The sequence below is a fragment of the Silene latifolia genome, chromosome X, assembly GCF_048544455.1.
Source record: "Silene latifolia isolate original U9 population chromosome X, ASM4854445v1, whole genome shotgun sequence".
In the NCBI taxonomy this organism is placed as follows: Eukaryota; Viridiplantae; Streptophyta; class Magnoliopsida; order Caryophyllales; family Caryophyllaceae; genus Silene; species Silene latifolia.
In genome coordinates, this window is record NC_133537.1 from 276,854,284 (window position 1) to 276,869,972 (window position 15,689).

General features: G+C 36.9%; 2 protein-coding genes and 1 long non-coding RNA gene across 3 annotated transcripts; 1 reads left to right on the top strand and 2 right to left on the bottom strand.

Annotated features, from left to right (window-relative positions):
* The first annotated feature begins 5,820 nt into the window (after positions 1 to 5,820).
* On the top strand, positions 5,821 to 6,341 carry LOC141620159 (uncharacterized). Its single transcript, XM_074437100.1, has 2 exons — positions 5,821 to 5,961; positions 6,105 to 6,341. Exons 1-2 carry the CDS (start codon positions 5,821 to 5,823, stop codon positions 6,339 to 6,341), a joined length of 378 nt encoding a protein of 125 aa, XP_074293201.1.
* Positions 6,342 to 8,546: 2,205 nt separating this feature from the next.
* On the bottom strand, positions 8,547 to 10,512 carry LOC141620160 (ras-related protein RIC1-like). The gene is made up of 8 exons (XM_074437101.1): positions 10,487 to 10,512; positions 10,207 to 10,384; positions 10,072 to 10,119; positions 9,878 to 9,961; positions 9,615 to 9,773; positions 9,434 to 9,531; positions 8,743 to 8,836; positions 8,547 to 8,609 (listed from the first exon to the last, which is right to left on the bottom strand). Exons 1-8 carry the CDS (start codon positions 10,510 to 10,512, stop codon positions 8,547 to 8,549), a joined length of 750 nt encoding a protein of 249 aa, XP_074293202.1.
* Positions 10,513 to 11,076: 564 nt separating this feature from the next.
* On the bottom strand, positions 11,077 to 11,933 carry LOC141621833 (uncharacterized). The gene is made up of 3 exons (XR_012532715.1): positions 11,864 to 11,933; positions 11,535 to 11,569; positions 11,077 to 11,189 (listed from the first exon to the last, which is right to left on the bottom strand). It is a non-coding gene; the product is annotated as an uncharacterized LOC141621833 (long non-coding RNA).
* Between the last annotated feature and the right edge of the window lie 3,756 nt (positions 11,934 to 15,689).

Sequence of the window (15,689 nt, forward strand, 5' to 3'; positions counted from 1 at the left end):
TAACTTGTCCTTTGTTTCTTGCTTATCCTTCCTTAACGCCTTTTGATAATACTATTCCTTTTGAGAAATGTTGACCTTGGTTGGAAATTATGACCTTTGAAGGGATTGTTTGTGTTTGACCCTTTCCTGGTTTTGAGAGGATTTGATGTTGGAAAGACTTGGGTAGTGTGATGAGACATACTTGATGGTTCTTATACCTAGATCCTTGATAAAGTGAGTATAATTGATTGGTGGATTCTTTGTGTTAGGAATGAGTTGCCTATGTGATTAAAGTTATAGAACTTGGCTTTGTTGTTTATGTTTGGGATTTGAAAGCTTAGTAGGTTGAGCGTCGTCGCCTTAGGAGTAAACATGAGATAAGTTTAGGATATGAATTTGGAAGAAAACCCATTTTTAGATGTTAACAATCCCGTATAGATTGGTGATGTGATTTGATGTTAGTTGTTCCTTGAGAACTTTGTTGAGAAGTCTTTGTCAATTCATTCTTTGGTGTTTAAAACATTGAGGTTGTGTCGAGTGCTTGAGATAAAGAGATGCTTTTATACTTGAGTGGTATATTTGCTTTAGGGAAATCCTAATATGTGATAAGATAGGTGGAAGAAGTATCTAACCGATTTATCACCCCTTAAGCGAGCGTTTATTTTACCTTGACCCTTGTTTTGGGATTTTGTCGTTTTGTTATGAAGGTACAATACCCTAATAGACGTGACCTTGTTAGAGAGGACTTTAAGTTTTAGGAAGCGTATGGATTAAGCCTTAAAATCCTCTTTCGTACCATTAATCGTTTTCCTCCCTTTCGTTCATACCTTGGTTGGATTTGATTCTTAAGTATAAAAGTTTACTCGTTATTTCCTTGTCTTGAATGCCTCCCTAATTCTAATATCTCTTACTGGTTGTTAACTAGTTATCTTTATGATTCGACTCTTTTAGTCTCACACCCTGACATGTTGCTTAAGTTTCCTTGTTGTCTAAATTCCCTTTCTCCTCGATCATAAGCGTTACCGTTCATACCTCATTTTCTCGCTTCATCTTGCTCCTCCTTTAAGTTTGACACTCGTATCTTGTGAAACTCTATCTTTGACATCTTTGTAATTTTGACTTCAATTTCTACCCTATGAAATTCATTATAACTCTCTTGTTGCTGAAGTTTGAGCTCTCTTAACATACTTTGTTTCTATGCTATCTAAGTTACTTTCCTTTTTGTACAACTTCTAAACTTTCAAGCTACCAGTTTCGATTCATTCTTAAAAGTTTATGTCACTTCTGCAAACCTAACCTATTTTTAAAGATCTGAAAATGAAAATTTGATTTAGTTCCCTATTCCTTCCTTGAATATAAACTCATTTATCGTAATTTTAATTACTAGACCCGAGATTTCGTTAAGTTTTGTCCAATTTCTGTTAACTTTGATCTATTTATGACTTCTTTGTCAAAGTTTAATGTTACACTTTCAGGGATTTGACCCCCATTTGGGTTTAAAAGTGAAACCTTTATTTCTATTTTGGCTTTTCGCAAAAAAAAAAAAAAAAAAAAATTTGAGTAGATTACCTTTCTCTTATTTTGATTTTAACGTTGATCGGATGTTAGAACTAGTTATTGGAGACGTTTGATAACTTGTTCTACGCTTGTCGGCGAATAGTTTTTGTTTTAAATTTGTCTCTGACTTGGAAAGTTAGCGTTCTTGTGTGCACGACAAGAGCAATTTCGTTCCATGAATGAGACTTACACTTTTGAAAACTTTCCGTTAATGTTTTTGAAAGTGTTTTGATTTTTTTTTTTTATACAAATGATTTGCTTTTGACCTTATCTTTGATTTGGAATGTGATGTTCTTGAATACGTAACGAGAACACTTCCGTTCCTTTGATGAGAATCTGGTTCTGTTGGAAAATTTTATTTGAAACTTTTGAAACAATTCTAATTCTTACGATAAGTAACCTTTTAAATATTTTAGTTACCGATTCCAAAGTTCCAGTTTTGTTTTATATAACCTTTCATTTCTACTTTCAAGTTTCGAGGACGAAACTTTTTGAAAGTGGGGTGATTGTAACACCCCGTATTTTATTAAGTAGGATAAAATTATTTTAATTGATATTTTGGATTTAATTATGTCATTTAACTATTTCAAAGTATCTTTTTTACGAGTCTTTTTTGAAATTCAGTCCTTAGTGGACTCAAGTCGGACCCGGGAAAAAAGTCATCGAGTTAACCATTTTGAATTTATTTTGCTAAATGAACAAATTTCGTTAAAATCCGCTAATTTAGTAAAATCGCTAATAATTCCGTTTCAAGCCGATTTCTTATTATTTCCGTTAACTATCTGAGTTTATTTTATTTTTCATTCTTTAAACTTATTTATTATTGATTCCGTTTCATTTATGAGACTCTTTCTTAAACCGGTTAAATTTAACTCGAAACGGTTTTAATAACTATCGAAGTTTCTTAACGACGAAGAAACGTACGTATAATAAATAGCTAGCTAGCTAGCTGCTCCCTCATTTCTCACGTATCATTCCTTCTTCTCCCTTCCTTTTTCTTCTTTTTCGTTCTGTTTCATTTTTTTTTATTTTAAATTGATTCTGTCACTCCGTTTGTCATCCGTTATCAATGATTTTCGTTCCATAGTGCTGCTTTTATCGTTCCTGTCAATCCGTTGTAAGTAAAATTCATTTTCGTCATGTATTTTTACAAACGCAATTTATACTTTCAGCTTTATTTATTATAAGACGGTTGTAGATGCTAAGATAGACGGTCTTGTATAAGATTTGTTAGTCATGAAGGACTAATTCGATCGGAAAAAGGTAACGATGACGGGTTACTCGATATTACTTGTAAAATATGTTTATTTCGAATGCTGGTTAGTCTGTTTTATAATTGAGACGGTGTATAATTATATATAGGGATCCTTATGGATGTTAATTAGTCAGTTGTATAGTTGAGACGGTGTATACTGATATGTGGAGATGATTGAGACGGTGTATACTGACCTGTAGGGATCATTTGGGATGCTAGCTAGTAAGTGGTATATTTAAGTCGGGGTATGCTGACATGTAAGGATTGTTTTGGGTGCTAATTGTTGTCTTTTATAGTTGAGACGGTGTATACTGACATGTAGGGATTGTTTTGGGTCTGCTAGATGGTACTCGAATAGGCTGCTTTAGATGGCTAAAATGAATGCTTGGATCGGGTTTTTGAGAACCCAAAACTGGCTGTCCCGCACTGTGGTGGTGGCTGGTTGTCTGAGTTCGTGTAGGGGCTATCCAAATGGCCACTTTGAGTCGTGGGTCGGGTTTATTTTGGCATAAATGTGATTCTTTTGAATGACTTAAATTCCGCCTCGTATTTCATATAACGTAAATCATTAATATTGCTCCTTCACATATTTAGTTTATTGGACTCATTTAATTTTGATAAAAGGGCTAGCTATATTTGGTAACTTTGGGCTAGTTGTGTTTATAAATTGTTTTGGCGCTAACTCGGTTTATTTAAAATATAATTAAATTAATTTTCGTCTCATATTTTATATAACGATAATTCGTTAATATCGTCCTTTCACATAATTATTTTAGGTGACTCATATGTGGTTGAAGATGAAGAGTAATTTTGGGTTTTAGAAGCTTTCTCGAGTTATTACTTGTCTCTTTGCTAGCTTAAGGTAACTATTCCGAGTTACTCGACGAATTAATGTCACATTAGTAGTTGATGTTGTGTTTGTTGTTTGTTAAGTGTTTAGGTGATTGATAATGTGTTACTTTCGTTTCTCACATGATAGAAATTGGGAATAGCATGAGAATGATATTGTGATAAATTTTGTGATTTGGGCCAAAGTAGGCCAAGACTCTGAACTGGGCCAGATTGACCGAACGAGTTTGGTCAAACTAGGTTTAAACCGGTCAGCCTCGATTTGACCGATGACCCGTCGCGGGACTCGGGTCGAGGGTTTATCTTTGAGGTAAGATTGGTTGTTATTGGATGTTTTACGTTGATGCCTTAATATTTGTGACTATCATTTCACATGTTGGTTGTTGGATGAATTGGCTGCCTTATACTTGAGTCTTCTTGTCTTGTTGCCATTTTAGCTTGTTCTCATGAATTATGAGATTAACGGTTAGCTGGAATTTGGGTTATTATTGATATTGGAGATATTGTTGGATTGTCAGCTGAATATGCTCTTGCGTAGCCTTTCATATACTAGGGTGTGTATGATCTTTTGTGTGTACAAGTTTGGACTCTTTGCCCCTTTTATGGTTAATTGGGTGTCCTACTTGTCTTGTGTGGTGTGGGCTAAAGTATTCAAGCTGGGACTAGGTCCTAGGTGAGTATTTCGGCCTTCATCATAGATAGGCCATTATAGTCTTTGACGAGTATATGTTTGCGGCTTAATAGCCTTTGTGTTCCTGGCTTGGTGGGTTTATATCCAAGTGGGGCATGACCTTCTCGCCTATTTTGTGAGGAGATGGTCAGCTTAAGTACTAGCCAACCCTTTGGTGGACTCCTTAGGGTACTCATGTGGTTTTATCATGAGTCTTGGGTGCGGTGGTTTTATCCGCATTTCTCTAGGTCTCTGTGATCTAGGTTTAGGGTTGAGTCGTATCTTGGCCATGTTTTAAATGTAACCTCCGAGCCAAAATACTAGCTTCCCTACCTCGTGGTATAGACTCGAGTTACAAAGTGACTATTGATGTACTAGTAACTTATGCCCGTCTCTAGATATATTGCCCTTTCTTGTTTGATGATTCTATGAATCATAGAAGGTGAGATGCAAGCCGGCTATGGTTGATAGAGTTTGGATTCCCGTGTGTTATGTGATTCACATGATAGTATAGTATGAGTCGGTCTAGTATTCACATGCTAGGACTATGTGTCGTTATATTGTTGTTCACATGATAAGCACGATTGTCTAGCATTTATATGCTAAGGCTATGTGTTATTCATATTCATATTCTTATGTTTACATGTTATATTAATTATGACATTTCGTGGCTGGGAGAACTCGGAGTTACTCCCCACTGACTGTGGCTTTCGTGTTTGTATAAAATGCGATTGACAGGTAGGTGATGCTTATATGGGGTACACGGACGAGCTAGCGAGCAAAGAAACCTTGGAACCTAGATTGGCTTTATTTTATTGTGACCCTTAAACACTTTTTATGTCACATACATTTTAGGGACATATGTCTCCCTCTTTACATTTGGTTGTATAATTTGCTATTCGCGACTTTAGCGATGGTTATGTTATGAAACTTCTATTTAGACCTTGTATGTTTGACACCTTCCAATTTGGATATCTTTATAACAGGTTCAGGTTTTAAAAATTACAGGTTTTTACCCAAATGAACCTATTACAAATATATCCATGCAGTTTTATTCTAGAATTACGTGTTTACTTTTCCGCAATAAATGAGGGTGACACAGTAAGGCTGAGTTGGCTAAAGCTTATGTCAAGAATGTGGTGAAGCTTCATGGTGTGCCAAAGGATATTGTTTGTGATCGTGATTCAAGGTTTATATCTAAGTTCTGCAGGAATTACAATCTTTGATGGGGACTCAGTTGAAGATAAGTACAACATTTCATCTAGCTATAGATGGGTAGACTGAGAGAACTATTCAAACTTTGGAGGATATGCTGAGAGCTTGTGTGATAGAGTTTGGTGGATCATGGGAAGAGAGGTTGGATTTGATTGAGTTTTCTTATAATAACAGTTACCATGCTAGTATTGGTATGACACATTTTGAAGCATTGTATGGAAAAAAGTACAGGAGTCCAATGTATTGGGATGACAGGGCAGATGCAGTTGTGTTGGGACCTGAGAAGATATAGGAAATGGTGGAGCAAGTGCACATTATTCGTCAGAAGATGCGTGTGGCACATGATAGACAGAAAAGCTATGCAGATTTGAAGAGGAGTGATATAGAATTTGCCGTGGGAGACAAAGTGTTGTTGAAAGTGTCTCTAATGAGAGGAGTGATAAGGTTTCGGAAGAAAGGGAAGCTGAGTTAGAAGTATATTGAGCCATATGAGATCTTAGACAGATTTGGAGAGGTAGCTTACCGTTTACACTACCTCCAGCTTTGGATAGGGTCCATAATGTGTTTCATGTTTCATAGTTGAAGAAGTATGTGCGTGATCCTACTCATGTACTAGAGTCTGAGCATATTGAGATTAACGAACAGTTGTCTTATGTTGAGAAGCCTAAGGAGATCTTGAATAGAAAAGTGAGGAAGACTCGTAATGGTGAGAGAGCATTAGTGAAGGTTTTATGGTCTAATCATAAGGTGGAAGAAGCTACATGGGAAGCTGAAGCTGCTATGCGAGACAAGTATCCTAGTCTTTTTTTTTTTTAGTTATTTGGTTATAGGGACGCAACCCTTTTTTTTGGGGGGATAGGATGTAACATCTCGTATTTTATGACATTTTTATGATAGTTTAATAATAAAACTACCTTGTGAGGAATTTAATGAGGAATTTAATTGGAATTAATTTGGGTTATTACTTCAGTTGTTTGGATGTTTTGTTGAACTCCGGGGACGAAGTTCTTTTTAAGGAGGGAAAACTGTACTACCCCGTATTTAAGACGATAGAATTATATTAAAATGTGTTTTAAATAATATTTAATAATTTAATTAATTGAATAATTAAGTTGTAAGACGAAAATAAAATAATTAAATTATGATTGAGATGGGATTTGTTAGGCCGTGTAGGTTACACGAGTAGGACGTGTATGTTGGGAGTATTTTCGGAGTTATATTTGCATACTACTACTAATATTATGTAATTAAAAGAAAAGGAAAAACAAATAATAAGAGAATTGAAATTGGGAAACTTCCTCCCTCTTTCCTTCCTACATCTATATAAATAGCTTATCCACCTTCCCATAATCATATACAACATAAAAACACAAATAATTGATATAAGGGAGGAAAATAAGGGAATTCATCACCGTGGGTCAAGGGAGACCATGGTGGTGGCCACGGGTTGTCATGGTGGTGGTAAGGGTGGTGAGTATTTGTGTTATTGATTGGTTTATGTCGGGTTTGAAGGTAGTATTTAGGTCGTGTTAGTTGAGGATTATAAGGGACGGTTGGCTGGTTGTTGTTGGTTGTCGGGATACGTCGTAGAGCAGGCTAGAGGTGGCAGGCTTGGGTGGTGTCGGTGGTGGCTAGGGATGTCAGATATAGGCAGGTGAAAGAGGGTTGTCAAACACGGTTTTGCCGTGCAACATGGGGTATGTGATGTTGGGTTGTTCTCACGGGTTGCATGGGTTTTGGGTGTTGGGTTTAATTAATTATAAAAGACGGGTTTTCCGTATTATTTTACAGGGAAATAATTAATATAAATAAATTATAATCGATTAAATTATAATAATAAATTGAATAATTAATAATTAATAATTAAATTTTAATATTTCATTTAGGTGACGGTTTTGAAGTGGAGTACTTCTGATTACTTTCTAGGACTGCTTTATTGGATTTTTCTGCTGAGTTAGGTTATCTACTCAACTTGAATGTGTATTGGTGTAATTTATCCGTTGAATATTAATTGGAATTGGAAGTTAGTTGTTGGATGATTATCGTTATTGTTTATCCGTTGAATTATTGTTATCCGTATTTCATATTTGTATTATTGTTTGAAGACCCGGTCCATGGGTGGCGGGTGATATTTGAAGAACTGGACCAAGGGTGACGGTATATAAAAGGGTGTCTTGGAGTTGTTATTACTTGAAGAACCGGACCAAGGGTAGCGGTATATAAAAGGGTGTCTCGGTTTTTATATTGATATGGGTGTCTCGGGTGAATATATAATTATGGGTGTCTCGGAGGATGTGTGATTGTTGGATTTGTGAATGGATTGAGCATTTGCATAATTATCTTGTCTTATTGTTGTATTATTCTTGTTGTTTAGATATTCCTACTCAACCGTTGGGTTGGCCGTGTATTCGTTTAACACCTGTGATGAACCAATAACTGGGAGCAGATTGATTTCAGGTAATTGAGCTGGCTTAGAAGGGGAGCTGAAGGGCGAGAGGCTATGACATTTACTTAGCTGTCTAGATCACTTAGTTTGGTCAAACAATATTTATTATTCATTTTATTTAGTTTCCGCTGCAGTTGTATTTTAATTAATTACAGTTATTTATTTTGGATTATGTAATAAGACCATTTAAACGTTATATTTATTTAAAGTACTGTCGTTTCGTTTACCTTTGTATTCACTACCTCAGGAAACTGAGATGGTAACACTTTCATTTATCTGTGAATGCCTAGTAAAGGCTCTTAAATAAATTGGGATGTTACAGCTACATTTCAAAATATCCAGCAAATCTTACAATTATACTCTAAAATCCAACCAAACAAAACCAAATAAGTTTGAACCTCCAAAATACAAGCTATCGACACTTGACTTTTGAACATAAGCACTAATACAAGTTTCTCCATGCACAAACCATCACATAAACTATCCGCGATCTATGTAATATCCAAGCGTTCAGCCTAAATACTGTAGACGTTGCCATCAAATACTTGCGCCTTAAACTCCAATGCATATTTAGCTCAAATTTCCCGCACCTCATCAATTTGCTTAACCGAGCATGTCTCTGGAGCTTTAATCATTAACTACATACAAAGTAACCAAAAAACACTATTATAATTATTTACTTACCAACACGTATAATTTATATAAAAATGAAGTAAATATTGAAACAAAATAAACAAATGAAAGGACGGGGATTTTTCTTTGAATGCTTACTGAAGTCATGGGAAAGAAACAGAATGATCCTTTTTCCCTCTGTCCAAATTTAAATCCTTCAAAAATAGAAAAGATAGAAGCAAAATCATGCAACCTTTAAATACAAGAATATGGCTATGAAGTCATGTTAGAGTGATGGACCGTTAAGAGTTCGGAAGCTGTCAACCCCATTGCCAACAAATCAATGATCTAACACACACCTAAGTCAGAATTCCAACATCCTCATGCCTAACCTACCTCGTCAAAATTTCTGCCTCTGATTGTACTACCTTCGTGATCAGTCAGTGGCCATAAAGCAGTCATGAGTACTCACACTTAACTGTTACAGTTACAGGTTGCTGAATAGTTTACTACTAATAATAAACAAAATAGATTCTGAACACTTTATTTCTTCGAATCGTTGGACCTTTCTACAGCCCATCATAGTTAACCTGAACTATTAACCATTGCTGTCGAGGGTAGGCCCTCAGACAAGGTAAAACAGCAGAACAAACAGTAGAGTAAGTCAACTTTTATACGTCCACTTTTTCAATCATTTCTTCACATTTGTTCAGCATATGTGAGTTATATTTTAATCAAATGTATAGAATTGATCGAAATAGAGGAAGTATGTTTTTGACAAGTAACCAAGTCAATTAAAAAGTCGTTCAAGAAAATGACCAATATTTTAAAGAAAATGATGATCTTGTACCTGTTTTTAATAGAACCGGTCATGGCCATAAAAGCTTGTTCTACATTAGTAGTATCATTGGTCTCCATAAAAGGTATGCCTATCTCATCAGCAAAATCCTGAATAAACCACAAAGTTCAGAACAATCAGTTTTCATCCCTATACGTATTGTGTAAATTGAGCATGCAAAAGTTCTGTCAACTAACTTCCAGGTTTCAAATGGCACAACTCTATTGGCAACAAGAACACACTTGTTTCTAACCAGGAGTTTGTTGATGTTGTCATTAGCATAATGATTAATTTCATTGAGCCACTGTTTCACATTATCGAAACTCTCCATATCTGTCACATCATAAACAACCTAACATGCGAAAGAAAAACTTACGTTAGGAGCTTAAATTACCTTGAGAATTGTCCATATCAAAAGGGCTAAAATAAAAACCTAGACAAAGAACATTCAGTAGCTGAATCACTCGAAATAATTCCATACGCCCCACGATAATACCTGCCTGTGATCGTCCTGAAACGCTCTTGCCCAGCAGTGTCCCACTGAAGTGCAGTTACAGAAAGTACATTAGTTTAGAGTGATATCATTACGCAATGTTAAGAAGCACTCGTTATGGAAGGTATTACAGAATACAGATGGAAGAGAATCTTATAATTTGAAGTTTGATAGTCTTTCCTTCTTGCTTCACAGTGCGAATTTTCTACAACAATTACTACAATAATATGAGAATCAAGCTAGCAGGAGACAGAAAAAGTTCTCTCAGTGTTCAAACACTTGGATAAAAGACACTCATGAAATCAACTCCAATGGTGCTAATATAACTCTCCAAATACGAGTCATCCTGCAATGGTGAGGAAGTGGTATAAATGAACGGTATGCCGCATTGAAAACAACTTAACAGTTCATGGAAAGTCAAAGCTGGAAAATAGTTAGAACACAAAAAAGTAGACAAACAAATGCAACACCTGGGAATCCATAGGCGGAAACAAAAATGCAACACGCCATACAAAAAGTCATATAATAAAAGGAATGCAACACAACATTGACAATAAACTACAGTATAACACCAGCCAGAATGAATGTCAAATCTCATACTCGGTTATTTAGTTTACTATTTGTACCACTGCAGTATCATCCACAATAACCCCGAGAGTTAATATTGAAATAATGCAGCAGTTATTTCAATTTTCTATTTATACAAGTGAAGTATCATCCACATCTTGTTTGCATTGCACAACAAAAATATGTTATAGTCCAGGATTATACTTAAGTTGAAAGAACAAATAAAATGCAGTATGTATCAAACTAGTATCACTCTTGAAGTGCATGCTACCTCGCCAATCAGTTATTAACGGCGATAGTGAGAAGGATGCACAAAAGAACTAAATTAGAATAAAAAGGGGAAGGGGATTTAGACTAAGATTTCAGTCTTAACCAAAACATAAGAGAAACTTTACGTTATAATATGAAATTCAGTTGATGCCTCTCAGCCAAAAAAAGAACTACAGTCTAAAATTCAACTCAACATTAAATACAGATCAGCCGAAAATAGCAAAAGAAGTCAACTTTTTATTCGTACTATGCTAAATTTCTATATTCCGACACACAACATTCAGCAGCAAAAGGTGAAACATGGTGTAGTTGACTCACATGAGCATCGAGTACTGTCGATAGAGTTTCCATTTGTTTTAACAACCCATATTCAATACGCTTGCTTTTTACAGAATCCCGCAGTTCTGATATCTTTACTCCCAAAGAATACAACTGTCTCTGCAAAACAGAAAGCAGTACTTGTAAGCGAAACTCGATACCCAAAACACTCGACATGTATTCTGAGAAACATCCAATTGCAAGCATCATCTGTAAAGAATAATTTAAATTTTAACTAAGCAAGACTAAAACTTTGAATCACAAAAGAGATGATATTTGCAATGATTGTTGAAGTTTTGAACCAATTGCTTATTAAATCCCTTGGCTCTACGTAATTTTTCACCCAAACACAATCTCTTCCAAAGCTATTTGTTAAAAACACACAGTTTCAAAATTGTAGGTTCAAAACTTAAAAATGTAAAGTAGAAATAAAATAAAAAATACTTAATAAACAACCAATTTTACCTAATGAAGCCTGTGAAACGCCTCTTCTCTTATCACTGCAAATGAAGACAAAGAATCAACTTAAATTGGGAACAAGGGATAATTAAACAATAATCTAATGACGATAATATGTGAGCTAAAAAAACGAGACGGAAAGCCTAAGTAACACAAAAATCGATTGAACAAAAAACCCTAAAATTGAATGGACGAAAAACTCTAAAATCGATTGAACGAAGAACCCTAACATGTGAGACCGTCATCAATTAGACGCACGAATCTTTCAAAGCGAAACAAAATCGTGAGTAATATAAACAAAATCATGAGCAATGAAAGCTTGAGTAACTCGGTACCTCGATAAGGAGATGAAAGAAGGTGATCGCTGGTGTTGATAAGGATCGGTGATCGTGGTAACGAGGCGCGTGTAGGGTAATATCCGTATAAAACCCCTTAAAATTAAGGACTATAACGCAATTTATCATGTGATTAATTGTCATAAACGAAAAACAAGAGAAACGATAAAAGAATAAGAATCAACCTCGGGTCCTTTGTATAAAACGGCCTAAGAACAGAAATCAACGTAGATTTCCTCCTAATCGTTGCACCCAAGATCGTCTGAGACTATGCCCCTTGTGCCAGAAAGTACTCTCTAATTGCCTTGCAATATTGAGAGAGTTTTTGTGAGTTTTCTGATGTGAGATCTAGAATTTCAGAGAGAATGCCTCCAAAACCCTAATTTTTGTGCAAATGACAATGATTAGGTCAAAAGGAGAGAAGCACTCTCCTTTTGTTCATTTCGGCCAAACCGTGAGCTCAAGGGGGGAGTGGGCTTTCCACTTTCTCCTTATTTAATTCGTGGTCCGACTCATTTCGCTAAAATGTATATGACGGGTTTTAATTTTAAATCATCACTCGTTATCGGATAATAAAACATCGACTAGTAACATGAATTAGTCGACATATTAATACTTGTCCGATAATGACAATATTGTATAATTAATTAATTCAATATACATTAATTAAATATAATCGTTTATATTCAATTTACGAATTAACCGCTTAATTCACCTTAGCCATTATTATTTAATCCGTATTAAATAATTATCTCAACATCGCGTTTGACTAATTATTAGTCAATAACTCCGACTAACCGCTTAGTCATATTAGGCATCAATATGACTGTATTTTCATACTGTCACATCTCTCAAACGTATCCTATAGGTGTGACTTTTAGGGACCAGTTGGTCACCGCCATCTGTATGACAATAACGTCAAACTTATCTAGCAAGCCAACCGTTATTGATAAACGTGGACCAACTGATAATAATACAAAAGTATACCCTTGATCCTTTTAGAGATTTATATGTCATTGCACTAATTGTGGAGGACACCAGCCCCAACAAGCTCCCACTTGTCCGTACAAATGTACGTGCAATAACGTTATCCGCACTAACTGGAGGACACCGGCTCCAACAAACTCCCACTTGTCCGTACAAGTGTATGTGCGATAACCGATTCTCATATCCATTTAAAATTTCTCCCACTCAATGAAAACAATTTGCAGATCCGTATCCGCAAAGGTCGTATTTTACAATCGATCTATATCAAGAGTGGTTTCCCCGACTAGAGAGTAACTTAACTGATAAAACGAATCCGTATTCGAGCATGGCCATGCATTTCGATTTACAACTCCTCGAGTGGCCCCGAGAAATATCGAGCACCGATAAAGGCTGAATATTTCCTTCAACTCGACTCTGCCGATCTAAGCACGACATGAAATGACCCGAGAAAAAAACTACTTGGCCCCCGTTACGGATGACCGTGAGAAAGAAACCAAAGTCACCCAAAATCTGCCTTGATCTCAAGAGACAGTCGATAGTCAAAAGAATCGACTCTTAGGATCACCATGGAGGTCCTATCCACGACCTGGCACCGGATGTTATAAAACATTTAGGACTCCACGTCGTTGTCACAATTGTGTCCTACGAGATATCCGTATAACTCGCCTCTGTGATTGGTCAGTCAACCGTTTGACTTATGGCTCGTTGAACCCACCATCAACCAGCGTCACAAAATAATTGCCAGAGTTATCAGCTCAAGTGGGCAATTAAGGACCATAATATAATGTTTGTTCGATTCACTTTCGGTGTTCAAAAATTGTCGTACAACTCCACATGAAAAACAAAATATATAAATATCAAAACGATGATGTCGTATAGAGTACACAAGAAAATGAATCTAATCCATAAAAGAGTACTACAACTCAGGAACACGTTTAATTCCCATGGAAATAACGTGCCCTTCATGCTTATCTTATCGTAATGGATTAGTGAGAGGATCTGCTATATTATCATCTGTAGCAATCTTTTCTATCACCACCTCCTTTTGCTCCACGTAATCTCGGATTAGATGAGCTTTCCGTTGTACATGTCTAGACTTGTTGCTAGACTTAGGCTCCTTAGCTTGGAAGATGGCACCTCTATTGTCGCAATAGATGGTGATCGGGTCATTCGAACTAGGCACTACAGATAGTCCTTGTAAGAATTGACGCATCCATATCGCTTCCTTTGCAGCTTCAGACGCGGCATAGTACTCGGACTCAGTCGTAGAATCTGTTGTAACACTTTGTTTGGAACTCTTCCAGCTGACTGCAGCGCCATTAAGAGTAAAAACGAATCCAGACTGAGATTTCGAGTCATCTTGATCCGTTTGGATGCTAGCATCTGCGTAACCGGTTGCGCATAGCTTTTGATCGCCTCCATAAGTCAATGTCCAATCTTTAGTCCTCCGTAGGTACTTAAGAATGTTCTTGACAGCCATCCAATGTGATTCACCTGGATGCTGTTGGAATCGACTTGTCATACTCAATGCATATGCCACGTCCGGACGTGTGCATATCATGGCATACATGATTGATCCTATAACCGAAGCATAAGGAATCCGGGTCATGCGTTCTTTCTCTTTCGGTGTCTCTGGTGCATGAGACTTGCTCAAATGCACCCCTGGAGCCATAGGAAGAAACCCCTTTTTGGAGTTAGTCATGCTGAATCTCTCTAGAATCTTGTCTATATAAGACTCTGGCGAGAGATAACATCCGACGTGATCTATCTCGATAGATACGGATGCCCAAAATTCTTTGTGCCTCACCCAGATCTTTCATCTGGAAATGGTTCTTCAACCATACTTTTACCGAAGTTAAGAGAGGTATGTCATTCTCAATCAGGAGTATGTCATCAACATACAATATTAGGAAGACAATCTTGCTCCCACTCGACTTGATATATAGACATGGTTCCTCGACTGATCGAGTAAATCCATTTTCTTTTATCACTTGGTCGAAACGATGATTCCAACTCCGAGAAGCTTGCTTAAGTCCATAAATGGAACTCTTAAGCTTGCACACTTTCTTAGGATGTACAGGATCGATGAAACCTTCGGGTTGTACCATGTACAACTCTTCCTCCAAATAACCGTTTAAGAAGGCGGTTTTCACATCCATCTGCCAAATTTCATAGTCATGAAAAGCGACAATCGCTAAAATAATCCGAATGGAACGCAGCATGACCACGGGTGCAAAAATTTCATCGTAGTGCAAACCTGGCACTTGGGTGAAACCTTTAGCAACTAGTCGTGCTTTATAGATGTCTGGTTGACCTTCCACAGAACGCTTTATCTTGTAAAGCCATTTGCATTGAAGAGGACGAACCTTAGCAGGCAAGTCAACAAGATCCCATACGTTGTTCTCATACATGGAGTCCATCTCGGATTGCATGGCCTCAAGCCATAGCTTTGAGGCGGAACTAGTCATGGCACCTTTATAGGTTGCGGGTTCACTACTCGTTAAGAGCAGAATGTCATCTATGTCATGTTCCTCGACCATACCAATGTATCTGTCCGGAGGAATAGAGACTCTTCCCGACCTCCTAGGTTCCTCAGGAATACTAACCGCAGTCGGGATTGAAGGAACTGGTTCCTCCAATGGTTGCTCGGCATTTGGTTCTGGAATCTCCGACAGTTCGAAGGTTCTATTACTCTTCGCGTTCTCGAGAAACTCTTTTTCTAAGAATGTCGCACTAGCCGCAACAAATACACGTTGTTCGGTTGGCGAATAGAAGTAATGACCAAATGTTCCTTTAGGATAACCTATAAAGTATGTCTTGACCGATCGCGGGCCGAGCT